Source organism: Osmerus eperlanus, chromosome 6, assembly GCF_963692335.1.
Source record: "Osmerus eperlanus chromosome 6, fOsmEpe2.1, whole genome shotgun sequence".
Classification (NCBI taxonomy): Eukaryota; Metazoa; Chordata; class Actinopteri; order Osmeriformes; family Osmeridae; genus Osmerus; species Osmerus eperlanus.
In genome coordinates, this window is record NC_085023.1 from 12480382 (window position 1) to 12498138 (window position 17757).

At 41.4% G+C, this 17757-nt stretch overlaps 2 protein-coding genes across 4 annotated transcripts in view; one reads left to right on the forward strand and one right to left on the reverse strand.

Annotated features, from left to right (window-relative positions):
* eno4 (enolase 4) lies at positions 1–12011 on the forward strand. Its single transcript, XM_062463550.1, has 13 exons — positions 1–222; positions 688–816; positions 1930–2123; positions 4038–4180; positions 4783–4952; positions 5292–5420; positions 5626–5694; positions 7941–8105; positions 8326–8451; positions 9252–9447; positions 10717–10778; positions 11232–11349; positions 11872–12011. The coding sequence occupies exons 1-13, from the start codon at positions 46–48 to the stop codon at positions 11931–11933; spliced, it is 1740 nt and encodes a 579-aa protein (XP_062319534.1). The 5' UTR covers positions 1–45; the 3' UTR covers positions 11934–12011.
* Positions 11966–17757, reverse strand: part of shtn1 (shootin 1) — a 23182-nt gene continuing 17390 nt past the window's right edge. The window contains exons 14-17 of one of the 3 annotated variants that reach the window (XM_062463554.1): positions 17415–17465; positions 17081–17201; positions 16255–16400; positions 11966–12433 (exon numbers count right to left, since the gene is read on the reverse strand). In XM_062463554.1, coding sequence (XP_062319538.1) covers positions 16300–16400; positions 17081–17201; positions 17415–17465 — 273 coding nt within the window. In that variant the 3' untranslated portion in view covers positions 11966–12433; positions 16255–16299. Of the gene's footprint in view, positions 12434–12459; positions 12869–16254; positions 16408–17078; positions 17202–17414; positions 17466–17757 lie in introns of those variants that run through there. The other 2 variants (XM_062463551.1, XM_062463553.1) reach the window with 2 other exon arrangements.

Below are 17757 nucleotides of genomic sequence, written 5' to 3' on the forward strand. Positions count from 1 at the left end.
TATCAGTAGTAAAAAAACAACTGTATAGTTTACAAAGTGTACGCAATGTCTTATACAGGTTTTCTTGGAAGCAACAGTCGTATATCAAAAGAGGATCAAGAGTTTTATGAATTGAAAAATAAAGCTGCTGAATTTTATAGGGAAAGTGGAATGCAGCACAAGATTGAAGATGTCTTGAACAAGATGTTCTTCGATCAGCCTGATGATATTTACGGATACCTGGTATGCGTTTGCTGTTGAGTTATATCTATTGCAGGCCTATGCTGACACTTATGCTATGACATTAATGAACATTGTAAATTATTAGCGTAACTTACGTTAAGATTTTGCTACCCAAAAGTAACACTCTCTTTGTTTGGTAGCTAGTTAGCCTAGCTGGCCAGCTACTGTGCAATAACATGCTGGAAATGGTCTGTATGGACACTAAAACCTGAAAAGTTAAGTTTACTCATGGTTTTATGAAATGAATGGCCAAGAGCCAATGGAGTTGAAAGTACTCAATTGATCCAGCTCTTCAAATGTCTCAAAGCAATTTATTTCATCAAGCCATTTGAGGAAACATCTGGTTTTACATTGTAGCCCCAGCAAACCATAACGCACAATGCTATGGTGCCTTAAACTGATTCTGCAACATAATAAACTGACTGTAATAAAATTATTACATTAATAAATTATATTTTATTTTAGGCAAATTACTTTTCAAAATGGTCAACGACACCAGTGATAAGCAGAGTGATGGGGAAATACATTTTTAATGGAAAAGGCCAGTTGTCTGTGCAGGCAGAAATCTTCTGCATGATCAAAAATGAAGAAAAGGTAAACATTTAACAAAGCTGCTGAATTTATTCCTTGTTATATCTACAGCCACAGTTTTGGCACCACTTAAAAGCATATGAACATATTGCTATGATAAGAATATATACATGCAATCAATTAGGCTACCTAATTTCAACCGTGTCTGCTGATGTTTTTCAGTTGAACTTCTTCAACCATGCAATGATCTCACTGCAGAGTGAACACTTGAGTAACAAGGAGAATAGTGAGAAGAAGATTTTGGGCCTTTCTCTGGCCTGTAAAATAATAAAACAGTAATAGTAGGAGAGAAGGACAGGAGCTGTCAGATTTAGGCTAATTGTGAACTGTGTTTACATATTTGTATGTAAATAGTGTATCATCTGCCATTCTGTGACATCTTCTCAACATGTGGAAACAGACAGTACTGAGGCCAGCAGTTGTAGCACCACACAGACTCAGTTTAGCTCTTTACTATTTGTGTCTCTCGGCACTGGAACAGCAGCTTTAGCAGCCTTTAGAGTGATGCTCTTGGATTATTACTGCACCCATTTGGGAGATACAGTGAGAAGGCTGATGGTAATCTCTTCTGACAGTGAACAGCCAGGCTAGTGGGTGAACCTATAGGGGGAAAAAGAAGGTAGGAGGGGGAGAGAGAAAGGGAGGAGACTGGATATTAACTCAGATACTCCACCTTCTAACCATGCTGTTGGCCTCAGGTCACAGGGAGGTGACTGTGTCTGTCCGCCTCAGTGCTCATCACAGTCTGAGCCCTGTGTTATTATGGCAGGCCAGACAGAAGAGAGGTGTGCAACGCAAACAAACCTTTATCTCACTGTCCTGTCCCACTTGCGTATTTGGATTGATTCACAAATTCACATCAGAACTTTGACACAATGCTTTTGACATGTATGCTTTTGTTTTGGTCATTTCTCTGACCTTGACCCACTCATGCTTAATAGCTGTTTTCGCCATTTGGAACCTGATACTATGCATATTGTATGTTGACCCACTTGACACTTCTTAGTGTTGTGATAGGGACATTTGAATGGCACTTAGATCTTTGTTGCTTTGATGCCTTTCCTTGCTTTACTGTCAAGGGCTTATTCTTTCATTTTTCCTGTCCTCGGTCTGTAGAAAACATGCTCTGCAGAAATATCCAGTGTCAGTGAGGTCTTGGAAGACAATTCCCAGGACCCAGGTATTGTACCTGGCAACGGCAACAAGAGTAGGGACGTTATAGCTGCTCTACACTGGATCAACGACCCACTGAGCACCATGCTGAAGGGCTGCAATCCCTGTGACCAAGAAGGGGTGGATAAGATACTCAGGTATGGATAGCATGTGAGATACTCTGTCTAAGGTACATGGGTTTGGGATAGTAAACATGATGGAGAAAAATATAGTGCAGAGTAAAGTTATTGACATTTACAGTCATAAGAGATGATTATAGTTATTATAGATTATTTTGAGCATTTTGGCACTCATATTGCCCCCTACAAGAAAGCTGTCATTAAGATGAGGGTGCACAGCACAGATAGACTGCAGCCCTCCTGTAAGATTGCCTTTATTGCATTTGTATAAATGGAATGCATTGTCTTAAAAAATGTCTTGAATTGCATTGCATGACATTTACATTTTCTAGACTGTACAAATACAATAAACAGTAGGCATCATACTCTACTATATTAACATTAACACTGTTAAAAAACACAAAATATGTGGGCCGTCATTCAGTTGAGAACTTTTTTGGAAGATAGGATCAGGGATAATAATGGATGGGAATGATCTTGCCAGAAACTAAACTAAATACGGTATCACTAAGTAAGGCTTTAAGGTAAAATAAAAAGCATACCTAAATGCAAACCTATTATTGATGCCTAAATGCAGTCATGTCCTAGGATGCTGCTTTTCAGATGAAACATCCTTTATGTTGGGTAAACTGTTATAAAATGACCAAATGCTTGGCAAACTTGCCACGTCACATGTAGTGTAACAGCGCATGCCCTTTAAATTAATTTGAAAGACGTGGCACCACTCCAACTGTTGGCTTTCAGCTGCAACGATCACATTATATTATCTCCCAGAGTTGCCGCTGTGGCTTGGGCGTCCCCGGGGAATCACAAGGGCACTAGGTCAGGAGGGTACGAGAGGCTGGACAGGACCTTCATCTTTCCCTCCCTTGGCAAAGGCACCATATCTAAAATAGGGACCCATGTTGTGTGTTGTTCCAGAAACTACATAATTGTATAGTTCCATATGGAATTTTTTTTACATCTGAGTGTGATTTAATATTATTCAATGCAATGGTTCTGCAGCAGCTAATTGCTATTTTTTGTTTGCAATTTTCTGAAAAATGAAACCAAAGACTGTTGTTTGTGTGCACCTTCCAGAGTGGGGTCGTGGAGGGGGAAAACCTCTATGCTTTTTTGCCAACTGTCAGAGCCAATCGTATCATTACAGTGAGCTGGGCTCATCTTATTGGTCCTCTTTCTCCATATTTCCTGCATGAAACAATAGAAATGCCTGATGAGTTTCCCTGAATTGTTGTAGCTGTAGGGTAAGATACTGTTTGTCTGAGACCATTACATTAATGTAACAGCTGGGTTACATAACCAGATAGTTTCTGATTGGACCCCAATGCCTCCTTGTTTGTGATGATTCACTCAATTTTAACATTGTTTGAACATAGAACAAACCAGTGAAAACCACAAATAAATAAGTCAGTTACTTGCATCATATTACCACACATCTTATACGTCTTTGATATGTCAGATTATTCTTGGTTAAGGTCTCTGAAGGCAGTGTTGCAGCATATAATACTACAGCAGGCATCCCTCAGGCTACAGCGTATCGTAATGTGACATTTCTGAGCTTTTTCTAGCAGCTTGGTTTGTGACAGACTTGCTTTTGGATTAAGACTCAATTGTCTCAAACAGATAAAGTTTAATAAAGACATTGTATCATGTCTATCTTATAATAACTTCCTGAAGCCATTATTTGTCTGTAGCAGAATTAACTCTATCCGATACTGCTGTACAGTATACTCTTCTCTATACTTTCAGGTAACTGACATTCTGACTTTCTATTTTGCCTTGACAAAATGCCAAGCTTCAGTAGTGTACAGAGACTCTACCCTGACCGACCTCTGTAGGGTATTCATTCATGCAGCTTCTACTTGACCCACCCCATACAGTTGTTGCAAAGGCCAAGGTCAAGTGTAATTTCTGTGTTGTATGCGCCAGTGATTTCTTCATGGCTCGCTACTTGGAGTATATGGACCTCCGCAACAGGGAGAAGACGGATCAGTCGCCAAGCAAGCTTTCGCCCGACCCCCTTCCTCCCGCCGCCATAGCCACCTCCAAAGACAAGAAGGGTGGGGACAAAGGTAATGCACACTGTACGTTTACATTTAGTCATTTAACAGACGCCTTTATCCAAAGCAACTTACAGTGAGTATAGGGACATTCCCCCTGTACTGTAACCCTTGCTGTATCAAAAGAATACTCCAGGCATAGTCTTGCAGTCTTCCTGACAGAGACATAATCATGGTTGACATTACTTAACTTTTTTGACTAAAATGGTAGGTTTCCATCAGCTTTTTATTTAATTTAACCCTTTTGGCATCTTTCGTGTAGAGTAGTCTTAAAAAATATGTAGACTCACGCTGTAGAGATCATTGCTGTTAAGTGCACTTCTACCTGGAAGACACAGTGAGAGGTGTTATTGAAAGAGCTTCTGATGCACTAGTATCAGCACTGCACTACTCTGCAGGAACCACAGTGGCCCAAAGCATTGTTCGTACCCCCAGTGGCGCTTGTGGTGAACTGTCCGGTCTCCTTTCCCTCCTCGCCAGTAAGAAATGAGTAGCCCATCTGGTCTTGCAAGGAGGGCCCCATTGGGTCATGTCCCTGTGGAATTAGGAGATGGTGGTTCCTCTTGAGTTGTGTACAGAGCGGCAGTATTTTATTTACGTGTGCGTTTTCCTAGGTAAGAAAGGCAACATCATAGAGAAGCCTATTCCTCCTCCAGAGCACTCCGAGCCAGTCTTACCAGGCAGTGTGGCGGTCGGGACAGTGTCCTTGGCTGTGGCTAAGACCGGGGCGCTCTTACAAGGCATCCCTCTGTACAAGTACATCACGATTCTGAACAGCCAAAAGGTTATTCAGAAACATACACAACCACCCACGCGCATGTACATTTACATTTGATTCATTTAGCAGACTCTTTTATCCAACATCCAACATACAAATAGTGCATATAGAAAGTACAGCTGAAGATCAAGGATCAGAAGTGTGCAGTTCTGCAGTGTTTCCATGGTCAGTCAGGACACAGTCTGTAGAGGAGCCACATCGCAAAGTAACCATGTATCAGCTACTATTTCTCATTTAACACCCAATTAGGAAAGATGTTTTTCCTATATATTACATTATTTATTTGAACATGAGTTCACTGTAGATCCAAAACTGAAATATAACATGTCATTTTTGTCTCCACAGAGTGTGGAACAAGTCCATGTACCTGTGCCCTTGGTGACTTTGCTGAGTTGTGGAAGGAATTCCCCAGGAAAGCTCAATTTACTGGAGGAAGTCATTTTGATCCCTAAATCAGGACAGAGATTCAAACCAGTAGGCTATACATACATCCATTCATTCTTCTTTCTAGCACAAATACAAGTAAAGTCTAGAATCAACTTCGAACACACACTTTTGTGACACAGTATAGTATATGTGGAGTATTTTATTGTTGTGCTTCTTGTTGACAGAATGTAGACTTGTACGCATACAAGGTCTGTCCGAATCTTAGAGGTGATATGTAAACCTGTGCCCACAGTTCATTACTAAAGTCCTCGAGCTTCAGAAGGAGATGACTGGAATCATGAATGCAGCATCAAAAACAGGGGTGAGTGAGATTGTGCCAGTACATGATTTTAATTACTACATTTACATTACATTTACATTTAGTCATTTAGCAGACGCTCTTATCCAGAGCGACTTACAGTAAGTACAGGGACATTCCCCCGAGGCAAGTAGGGTGAAGTGCCTTGCCCAAGGACACAACGTCATCTGGCACGGGAATCGAACTGGCAACCTTCTGATTACAAGCCCGCTTCCCTAACCGCTCTGCCACCTGACTCCCTCCCTACTAAACATTAAGCCGGGATTATACTGGTGAACACAGTAGATGCATTCTAATAGTCTGTGGACATGCTTCATTTATAGCAGTTTAAACCTGTCTAGTCTGCTCCATCACTTAAATGCTATGTGAATTACACAGCAGAGCTCTGGGTCAAAAGGGAAAGTACAATTCAGTGCTGCCTTTCTAGGGGTACTGTTCGGGACCTGCAAATTGAATTGTTAATTTAATTTTGTTCTATAGGCCTATTACTTGCTCTCATCATGTGATCAAATTTCTTCTGTCAAAAACAAGTCGTGATTCAACCAAAAGCTTTCATAAATGTATTAAACCATAATCTCACAGGTTAAAATCACAACTATTAAAGGAAATGTACTCATGGTATGCTCCCTTGATAATTGTACTCTTTATATCTGCCAGAGCGGCTTCCAGGTCTTTCTGCAGCGTTTGATACGGTTAACCACCAGATCCTGCTCTCCAGACTTTCTGAGATGGGCATCACTGGCACTGCACTCCAGTGGATCTCATCCTACCTGTCGGGAAGATCCTACCAGGTCTCCTGGAGAGGCAAACTGTCAGGCCCTCCCAGCTCTCCACTGGTGTCCCACAGGGCTCCGTCCTTGGACCCCTCCTCTTCTCTCTGTACACCACCTCACTTGGACCAATTATCACCTCCCATGGCTTATCCTACCACTGCTACGCTGACGACACGCAGCTGTACCTGTCGTTCCCCCCGACCGATCCGGGGATCTCAGCTAGGATTGAGGCCTGCCTCACAGACATCTCCGCCTGGATGACCGAGCACCACCTCCAGCTGAACCTCGCCAAAACAGAACTTCTCATCATCCCGGCTAAACCCTCCATCTCCCACAATCTCTCAATCACCCTGGGATCTGCGACGGTGACCCCTTCAGCCTCTGCCAGGAACCTTGGGGTTACCATAGATGACGAGCTCTCCCTCACGGCCCACATCGCTGCAGTCTCCCGGTCGTGTAGATTCACCCTCTACAACATCCGGAAGATCAGGAGATACCTGTCTGAGCACTCCACCCAGCTGCTAATCCAAGCACTTGTCCTCTCCAAGTTGGACTACTGCAACTCGCTGCTCGCTGGTCTCCCAGCATGTGCAACCCGCCCTCTTCAGAGGATTCAGAACGCAGCGGCCCGCCTGGTCTACAATCTACCCAGACGCTCCCATGTTATCCCGCTCCTCATCTCTCTCCACTGGCTACCTATCACGGCCCGTATCAGATTCAAGACCCTGGTACTGACCTTCCGAGCAGTGAACGGGACTGCACCCGATTACATCAAGTCTCTCCTGCAGCCTTCCACCCCCACCCGTCACCTACGGTCTTCTTCAGACAACCGCCTGGTGGTCCCACCGCTCAAGACCACCCGGTCCCAACACAAGCTCTTCTCCTGTCTGGCCCCCCAGTGGTGGAATCAACTCCCCACCTCCATCAGAGACACTGACTGTCTCTCCACCTTCAAGAAAAGGCTCAAGACACACTTGTTCCAGGAGTACAACAGTACTTAGGAATGGGTTGCTTGACCCAATGTTAGTTTCCTCAAGGATCACAATGACTCTTGCTTAGAGACTTGTTGCTCTGTGGTTAGTGGTAACTGATTTTTTTTAAATGTACTCGCTGTGATATATTGTTTTTATTATTGTTGCTTGTTTTTCTACAGGTACACTTGCACTTATAGCAATTCATGTTTTTTAATTGTAACTCGTTTAACTACATGCTCTTATGGTTCTTCCCTTTGGCACTTATTTTGGTTGTTCACAATATAACAATAATGTTTTGGCTACTCGCAATGTGTTTGGGGCTATCTTGTTGTTATTATCAGTGACCTATGCACTTTGTAAAGCTCTCTCTTGGAAGTCGCTTTGGATAAAAGCGTCTGCTAAATGAATAAATGTAAATGTATATCAACAGATATAGGCATGTTATGAGAAGGGATAGTGAGGATTATACATTCATGATGTGAATTGCCTCCTCTGCCCCTAGCCTGTGCTAACATCAGTATCTGACTTGGGGGCCTTGGTAGTCAGCTATGAGCGTCCTGAACAGCCCTTGGATCTAGTCACTGAAGCATGCAACAACATTGGATTGGCACTGGGAAAGGATATTCATTTGGCAATAAACTGTGCTGCTCAGGAGCTCATGGATTATGTATGTAAAACAATATTGATTTGTGCATTGTGTCCTTTTCACCTTTTCATTTGATACTTTATGCATTGTATATTTTCTTTTTTTATAAATACTAGTGTGTAAAATATCCTCTGTGGTTTAAAGCTAGTCTCAAGAAAGTGATATTTTGACATGATTACCTCAACAGAAGTGTATAATCAATTCTATTAGTCAATTTTTCCATTGTTGTGTTTGTACCTAGGCTAAAGGAAAGTATGACGTGATGACAGGAACTCCAAAGAGTCCTGACGAGCTGGTGGACCTGTATGAGGCTCTGGTTAATAAATACCCAGCCATCATAGCCCTCATCAACCCTCTAAGAAAGGAGGTAAGATGAGAAGGGCACCTCAGACAGAATGTGGATGTAAAGATTCAGGTTCAACATTATTTATTTTTATTTGTGATATGGTACACATTAACACCTCTGTTTTGGGGGACTAGGTGTTTTTTTAAATTTTACTATTCCCTATAAACATATTCTGTAAGTTAATGAGGCCCTCTGGGAGTTGTTTTAGCAGTTCAGTGCCAGTGGAATGTAAATTTTGTTTTCCGGAGTGTGCCGCTACTTTCCAGCCAATTCTGTTCCAGCCAATTGCCTTTGGCAAGGTATGCCTTCCTCGGCTTGACATGCCTTCCTCCTTAATTTATTTCACGTAAATCAAACTTGAGCGTAAGACGGCGCAGGAATTTCGACAATAATTGGGGGCGGTATTTTGAATAATTTGAATGTCTATTTTTGGCAGTATAGCAATTGTTATTTTCAAGTCACTTACTGTGCATGTGCCACCATACCTCCTTCAGGTGTCTTTTTATGGAATTTCACTGATTACCTAACATGTATTCTCTAAAATGCCTTGACAAGAGACAGAAACAAATGAGTCATAGAAAAGTCTATGGAAAAACGAAGTAAATGTTACAAAAAACCTTAGCAGTACCCTTTGATAAAATGAATTAGGAAAATGTACTTTAACTGCAAAATGACACTACTAATTAGCAGCCCAGACTGGCTATACAAACCAATATTCTAAGAATGCTTTTTGCACTTCTACAGTGCCCCAGTGGGTGACATCTCTCTGTGTCTGTATATATATACAGACATTCATTTGCTGTGTGAATCTTGATTTAAAGGATTTGGAGCAATGGGAGAAACTGAACACTGCTATTGGTGCATCCTGTATCCTGCTCTGTGACATCACCTCCAGGCCCCCCAGGAACAGTGTGCAGGACGATGCCTTGCCTCTCCCAGGGGTCAAAGGTTACATTCTCAAACAGACCAATGAGATGACAGTCAGTGAACTGATCAGAGTGAGCAGAAGACACAAAGGTAAGGATGATAACCTTGTTGGCATGGAGACGAAGCTAAAGGGAGCTGCAATGGGGTGCATCACACCAGTACATTTCTGGTGTAATATTCCATGCCATAATTAGCTCAATTGAATGTATACATGCAATTGTTAGTTATGTAGTCAGGTTTTTTTTTTATAACCTAGAGATCATTTAAAAGATCATTCAAGCCATTCAACTTCCTAAACATTCCAGATTGAGCACTGTGCCAGTTTACATTATTTTAGTGTTATTTTCTCAATTGGTTCTTTAGTGGGTGATCAATAATTCATCTCTACCATCCATCTATCCCACTTTTACCCTACAGCTATCACTATTTTATGTATTAAGGGTTGTAAAGTAGCAAAACAAATGTCACAGTTATGCATGTTAATGCTTGTAGATCCTCCCCTTGTTCTTCTCACCATGTTGATCCTTTCCTCATCTTTTGTCTATCCACCCATCAGCCTTTCTAGCTTTAATAGTCTGTATCAGTATCTTTCAACTTCTATCTCTTTTGCACAATCTTAGTGACTGTTTACCTTTACCATGGGGACATTTGAGTCATTCATACGGTTACTCTTATCCCTCCTACTCGTTCTCTTACACTTACATTTAGTCATTTTAGCAGACGCTCTTATCCAGAGCGACTTACAGTAAGTACAGGGACATTCCCCCGAGGCAAGTAGGGTGAAGTGCCTTGCCCAAGGACACAACGTCAATTTGCACGGCCGGGAATCAAACTGGCAACCTTCTGATTACTAGCCCGACTCCCTCACCACTCAGCCATCTGACTCCATCTGACTTACGAAATTCAGCATTCGTTCCCCTCCCCTCTCTATCCATCCATGTGTTCATCTCCACCTTTCTTTTCTTTTAATAATCTTTCTATCAATATGAACAATTTCTTTCAGCAGGCACACAAATAAAGCAATAAATAAACAGGACTTAACTTTTCTACTTTGCTATAGTGACACAAACAATTCGGATGGCATGTTTTGAAAGGATGTGTATCGAATGTTTGATCCATATAAGCATACAAAGAGAGAGGTTTTAATATTGTCAGACTACATCTGAGATTCCATTGGCCTTATACTCAATACAAAAAACCCTATTTGTGCAATGAAATGTTAGATAAAAGGGAGTCCAATCAATGTCAACCGTCAGGGCCAGACAATGACTGAACGGCACAACATATACTGTAACGGATCTAGAATACAGAACTGTGACGTTGTTTAGGGAAGCAGTTGTAAACGACTGTGTGTTTCAGGTGCGGTCATCATTGGGACGACATATGGAGAACCCTGCAGTGACGACTCCTTAGCAGATGTGGTGAGGCTCCGTTGTCCACTCCTTTTTGCTTCATCTGTCTTTTCACACGAGCTCTAACGGACATACATGTGCTATTTTTGGTGTCAGACGCTTCTTGTTTAAAATTCTCTCAGTGAAAGATGTCCCGCGTCACTGCATTCTGTCATTAGTGGGTACTGTGCTCCGCACCAACGCTACAGCGGGATACACGAGTCTACAGTGCATTCAGCAAGCCTAGAGAAGTCGGTCGTAGTGATATCATAAACAGTCTACCGATCTTTGAGATCTTGCCCAGTAACAAAGCCTAAAAAGGCATCTTTTCCATGATCGCTTTTCTCTTGGCAACGTGCAGTCACACGTTGGTGCTCTGAGGCCAGTAAACATGCTTCTCTCTCTCTCTCTCTCTCTCTCTCTCTCTCTCTCTCTCTCTCTCTCTCTCTCTCTCTCTCTCTGCACCCTTGTTCCTTCCCTCAGGCTGTAGGAGTAAGCGCAGACTACGTCAAACTGGGAGGTCTGAGTCGTGGCGAGCGGCTGAATAAATACAACCGTCTGATTTCTATAGAGGAAGAACTGGCCCAGCAGGGAATCCTGGGTATGTCTTTTCCCCTCCCTGGTCCTTTCAGCTGTGGTAGGCAGAAAAAATAGAAGGTGGATGTAGACAAAGCCATGAGGAGGGAGAGGCTGTAATGGCTGGGCTGGTGAGAACACATCTCTCTTTCCTCTAAACCTGAAAGGAAGCTGTGTGTCAGGAATCATAGGAAGGGGGGGCCTGGCGTTAAAAAAAAACTACCTTAGTTCTATTAATTGGCCACCTAATTACCTCCACCCCCACCCCCCCTCCAGAAAAAGGACAGGGACACTGCATTGGGCAATTACTAAAAAGCAAGTTCATCTTTGTGTAAAATAAAGAATGATTGCATATACAATGAGAGTCTTGTAGAGCATAGGCCTCGGATAAAGGCCAGTGGAGCAAGGAGTGGCATGCTCAATGTGGCTAGACCTCAACAAAACTGTTTCAATACACCACCAACCAGGGCTTATTTCCTCTCAATCCCTCTTTCCTAAAGCTCATGTTGTCCATTCAACTTATTCTTACTTTTTTTCTTGTCTGAAGATTTAAGGAAGCAACACACGTTTCTATTTGTCAGCGAACCAGAGGAGCAGTCATCAGCATAATGGTCTCTGGGAACAAGGATGCAAACAAGTACCAAAGGAAAAAAATCATTTTATTCAGAATTTACCCCTTTCTTTAACATTTATGTTAATTGTTTCTTTTTTAATTATGAATTACATACTGCATCAGTGACAAATACAATTACAACCAAAACTACCATCAGTCAGAATTTTACATTGTCAGCATAATTGAAACTGTCTTTCATTAAAATATCTTTCCATTTAAATTAAATAAAATGTCAAAAGTAAATCAAATTTTCTATTTGCACACCTCATGAGACTGATCAAACAACAACAACTCTAATTCTGTAAATCAATTTCATATATGAGACCATTACTCAAACTCTATGTTTCTGAGTTGTTGAGATTTCAGTCTGTTGGCTAGTCCAGCATTGTTTTCCTAACCAAGGTTTGTCACAAGGCAGTGGTCTGCTCTGCCCCCCTCAGCCAGAGAGCTCACTGCAGCGGCAGCATTGGCAGGTGCAAGTCCATCCTTATATCCTCTAAAGAGAAACAGATGAACAGGCACAGAGATAAGACACACTGAGCCACATCAATGGTTTCCCCACTCATCAGTTGTTGAGAGTGTTGAGCAGGTGGGCCAACAATTTCACAGCGACCTTGATTGGGAAGACATAAAAGCATGATGGCTTGATATCGACAGATGCGACGCTCTTAGTAAAAGTTATATGAACATTTAATAATTCTACAGACTTTGTTGTTCAATAATTCATCAGAGTGGTTGTTGAGGGAACTTTCTGTGAAAGGACGGTTTGAGCGAATAGTGCATTTGAAGAGGCACCCAAACAAATACCAAAGCACACTGAGAGAGCGTTCTCAATGTTGGCCCACCAAACAGAGCCCTCTTATTGTTCAAGGAAAGGCTCCTTCAGCATCGCTCCAATCCCCGCCCCACCGCTCTCACGCCTCCACAGTTCCTAGAGGAAACGATTATGTCACTTTGTAAAGACAAAAAATGGACGGTTTGAACAGTTGCAGCATCTTCCATTCCAGTGCAACAGAGGAGACAGTTGTTACAGTGAGAAGCAGATGGTTCAGAGGCGCTTTGTGCACTGACAGAAAGAAAGGGAGAGGGCGACTGAGAGGACAGGACATCCACACAGCTGCACCAATAGCCCCCTCCATTGAGTTCTCTCATTCCCCTTAAACTTAACAGACAACATTTAGATGTAGCTCAATTTCTTCTCTACATCCTTGTAAGACGTTAGAGAATATATCCAAGGGAAAAGGCGCAGAAAATATAACTGAACTTTTTATTGATGTAGAAAATGTAACATGTAGCATGTTCACCACTATTTCACAAAAATAGGTTATTATAGTAAACATGTCCTGAAAGTTAAATCATCAAAACTGGGAACAAAACGTATAACCTATACTAATCAATGTGTGTGTGTGTGTACAGTCACCAGTCTACTGCACTGGCCATGAGCAACCATGACTCCCCACCAGGCAATTACTGTGTTTGTAAAATAAATGAAATGACTAACAAAATAGGCTAAATTGAGTGTTTCCCAGGCACACAAAATGAGGTCTCCCTAATTGCCAGTGCCTCTAGGAGACCACAAAAAAAAACAACAACAACAACAACACACTTGTATTGGCTGATGGGAAGAAGAATAGAGAGGTAAAGATGGGCAGCACCAAAGACGGAAAAAGAGACCCAGCATGGCTTCGGGTAATTATACGTTCGGCTTGATGGGCAGAATGTTTACCGCCTGTCAATCACTGTCAGGCTTGTGGTGACAGGAGCGGTAAGCAAGGAAAGGCAATGAACAGGTCATTGACTCTTTCAACAACACATCAATAAGATGTCCACACACCTAAAGACGGCTTCCATAAAAGCAAGCGTCAGCTAAAGACAGTGGATTACAGAATAAGGTTCAAATGGAGAGAGCACCATGTTGGCATACTGCTAAAGTACAACGGTTTCAAAAAGACATGGAGACTGAAGCACCCTGTACCGTGATATTTTTTGCCTTCATCACCGTCTTTTCCTTCAATTTCCATCTCTCTCTATATAATTGATTTGCCTTCTTTGCCTACCTACAATGCGTGGAGCAGGTTACTCAGGCAAGATGTGTTTCTCAATGACACTCTCCCCTTGGCTGCCATCCGAGTTAATTCCAAGTTAACCTTGTCTTCCTTCAGCATGAGAAAATGAAGGGCAGAAAGAAACTACATGAGTCGGAACGATCAGTCATTCCTAAGTTCCTGGTCCATACAGAGTTCCATCATCCACATCTCCTTTGTCCATAAGACCATTGTCAAAGCCAAGTGTACTGTAAAATAAAATTAAAGAAAGACTTCCTCTGCCTTTTGGGGTAATCAGGTAGAGAAAGGATTTGAAAAGCAGACGAACAAATGTTCTCGAGATGAGATAAAGTCAGAAATCGCTTCAATTGTTTTGTTGATCATCTAATGCAATGCCACAAGGCTTTCTTAGTATTCTATTTTAAAACTAGAGAGAAGAGAATGGGATTGCCCAAATTGTATTTCCTCCATCATATTAAAGGATTTGGACTCATTCTCTTAGCTGAGCTTGGAAATGAAATTGTACCTCAGTGTCAAATCACCAAATCACACCCCAGAACCTCAATTACAGCAACACACAATGGCAAATGGACCTTGCTAATGTTTTCAACCTCTCACGTTTCACCTCAAAAATAGTCTATGCAGGTGAGGGAAAAACGGAAACAAAAAAAGCCCAACCTTGTGGTCAACTAACCATGATGGCCATTGTAGTTTTCAAGGGCTTAAGATTAATCCTTCAACTTATCCCAGTAAAAGAAACACCTAGTTGGACGGCTTAACCCCTAGGCGATGTATGCATTTGGAGACTGTTCCTAAGGTCTAGTGGTGGTAAAGGGAAGACCTACATTATACTCCCACATGCTTTTGTATGTCCATGTTCAACCAATAGCAATCAGTAGATTCTCCACAGCAGTAAAAAGTCTAAACAGTACAACAGAATTTGCGTCTCAAAAAAGCTATGCTGATCAAAGCGAAGTCTGACTAAATGAAACATATTTGAAAAAGCTCTAATCAACTAAAAGCTTAGAGAGTTACAGAACATGGGGTACAGTGAAAACAATGTCCATCACAGTGCCCCTGTAATTGCTCACTGGGCGACTGCAAGTTTAATACTGGTCTAGACAGACCAATTTAAAGATGTGCCTGCTTTGGCAAATGTTCAAGGCTACAAAAGCCGGGCCTGCTCTGCAAACAAAGATTGTCTCAATAATTTGGGCTTCACCTTCACCATTAGAATCTGTTAGACAAATCCTTGAGACGGGGCTACTGTGAGAGGTACAAGGATTTTCTATGTGCTTATGTTAATCATAATCAGCAGATTAGCTATTGCCTTATTATTCGTTTATGTATTCTATCTCAATACTCATTCATATGTGTTCTTACTGTCATCAATATTTTGTATCAATGAAAGTCCTGTAAAGAACAGTAGTCAGGCCTGAAATACATTCTGCAGGCTGAGCAGCAGCCTTCTAGACACTGGGTGGAGACGAGCACTGGAGTCAAAATAACCATAATCCATGGCCTTCTAGGCCTGGCTTGTAGGAGTCCTGTAGTTTTTCTTAAAATACTGTGACGGTCTGGTCTATGATGCAGTATGTGCCTGATTTAAATGAATTAAAGGAACACCTGTTGACTGTTTGTCTATCTCTATTCTCTATCAATTCTGTCCTCTGACCTTCATGCTTAGAGAGACGTTGCTAATACCACAGTGTGTCTGAATTGGTCACGGTGTAGCAACTATGCATTATGTTGAGGTTTGTGTTAACTCTCTTTTCAAACAGCAGCTATTCTAATACTCAGAGTCAGAACCTATCCCAAAGCCTAAACTGATTGTCTCCACTAGAATGGTGTGCCTGACAACCTTTTCCCCAACAGAACAATGTACTGTATATCATAATCCTTCTTACAATTGTGTGCTTGCAAAGCCATCTTGGAAAGGTAAATTACTTTTCAGAATACAATCTGTAGTTTAAGGCACACCTCAACTGTTTAGAAATGTATGCAGGGAAATTACCCACATTTGACTCATTCCTTTACATACAGCTTTATACCTCAGACTGAAGGTAATTCCCATTGACTTAGTAACTACGGTGTATAGCAGGGAAGGGCCTGTGTTTGGCAAATGCTGTGTAGATAAGATGAAACCCCTCATTGGAATCATCCAAAGGGAAAAATCCAGATGTATTTACATATGTGTAGACATTGTGTCTACACAGCCTCCTGCTAGGCCTAATTCAACATTAAAAGACTGAAGCATGTGAACCATACTTACACTCAGGGCCTTTGAAGCACCCAGCCATCAGATCAGTTGTTGGGCCTAACATGGGCTGGAGTCCTGGGAGATATGTGTGGGCTGGCGCTGGGCTTGTTTCACTCTGGTAAGGTCTAGCACACTGCTGGGGAAGGTCTGAGGGGAGGCTGGGGGACCAGTACAAGGACACACAGACATACATGTGAACACCATTTGGGCTCACAGTTACAATCCAAATATTCCATTAGATACGGCTCCCGTACGCCTGGCTTTGAGTTTCTGCTTTAAAAAGAAATGTCTCAGGGTGACAGTTTTGTTGCGATATTGGACACATTATTGATTGCCGAGTAATCAGGAGATTCAACAATAAAGTACAGATAAAGGAAGCACCAACCCTAGCTCCTCTCACTGTAGCCACCTATTAACAACCAAACCGCAAGCAATGCTCTACAATCTATGTTAATGAAAGCTTTATCAACCTGCTCACTGTGAGATACATAATGATCTACTGGACATTGCACACAAGTATAACGTACAGTTCAGAGGGAAGATTAGATAAAAAGTTTGTATAGACCAGATAAATTCCTATTTTTTTCTTTAGAATAACATGATTGTTTTTATTGCACTTATGTTGAGAACCTATGTTGCTAGGAACATTATAGAAACATTACTGCAGGTCCTATCTACCGCATGTGAATAATGAACAAATAATTTACGTTTTAACAATATCTTGTACAGTTTTACTATCTCTAAGAAATGTTTGCACAAAACTAAATACTGTTTCCTAACAGCACATAAAGTCACAGTTTATAAGACTTAAGCAGTACAATACAAAAAAGAAACTCACTACTATCCAGTGGGGTCTTGAATGTGCCCCGTCGTCTCTGAAGAATTCTCTCCAGCTCTGATTCATTGTTTGTTGACGGAGATTCTGTTTTAGGTTGGGGGGAGGGTCTTTTAATAGTCTCCTGTAAATTTTAAAGAACAAATTTCTATTATGGTCTTATCAACATAAATTGGATTTTAAATGTGATATTTCCTTTTTTAATTGCCAACAGATTTTCCTTGCTAGCTTTCAGTTTGGACAAACACAAAACAAAAACAAAACCCCAAAAAAGTTAAGCAACAGAGTTTTATACATTTGACATTTCATCTAAATGTTCCACCAAGAAGTACATTACCAGAATTCCTTTAAGTTCGTGAATGGCAGAATTAGAGGGAACTCTTTCTCTCTGGTAAAAGCAAAAGAAGATAGAAAGGTTTTGGAATAAACTGAAAATAGACACATTAGTCCTATTTTCTATAATTTGCTCCAGTTATCCATCAAACTACGTGAGGCTAAATTATGCATCTGGTCACAATAACAAAAGTACAAGTACAATAACCTGGGGATTTCATGCCTTCATTTGAAACCAAGGAAACATAACATTGAATTGTAAAAGTCAAGGTATAACTTTTCATGGTACATCATTTTGTAGAGTAGTGTAAGAAAGCCAACAACAACATGCATTTCAAGATGTCGTA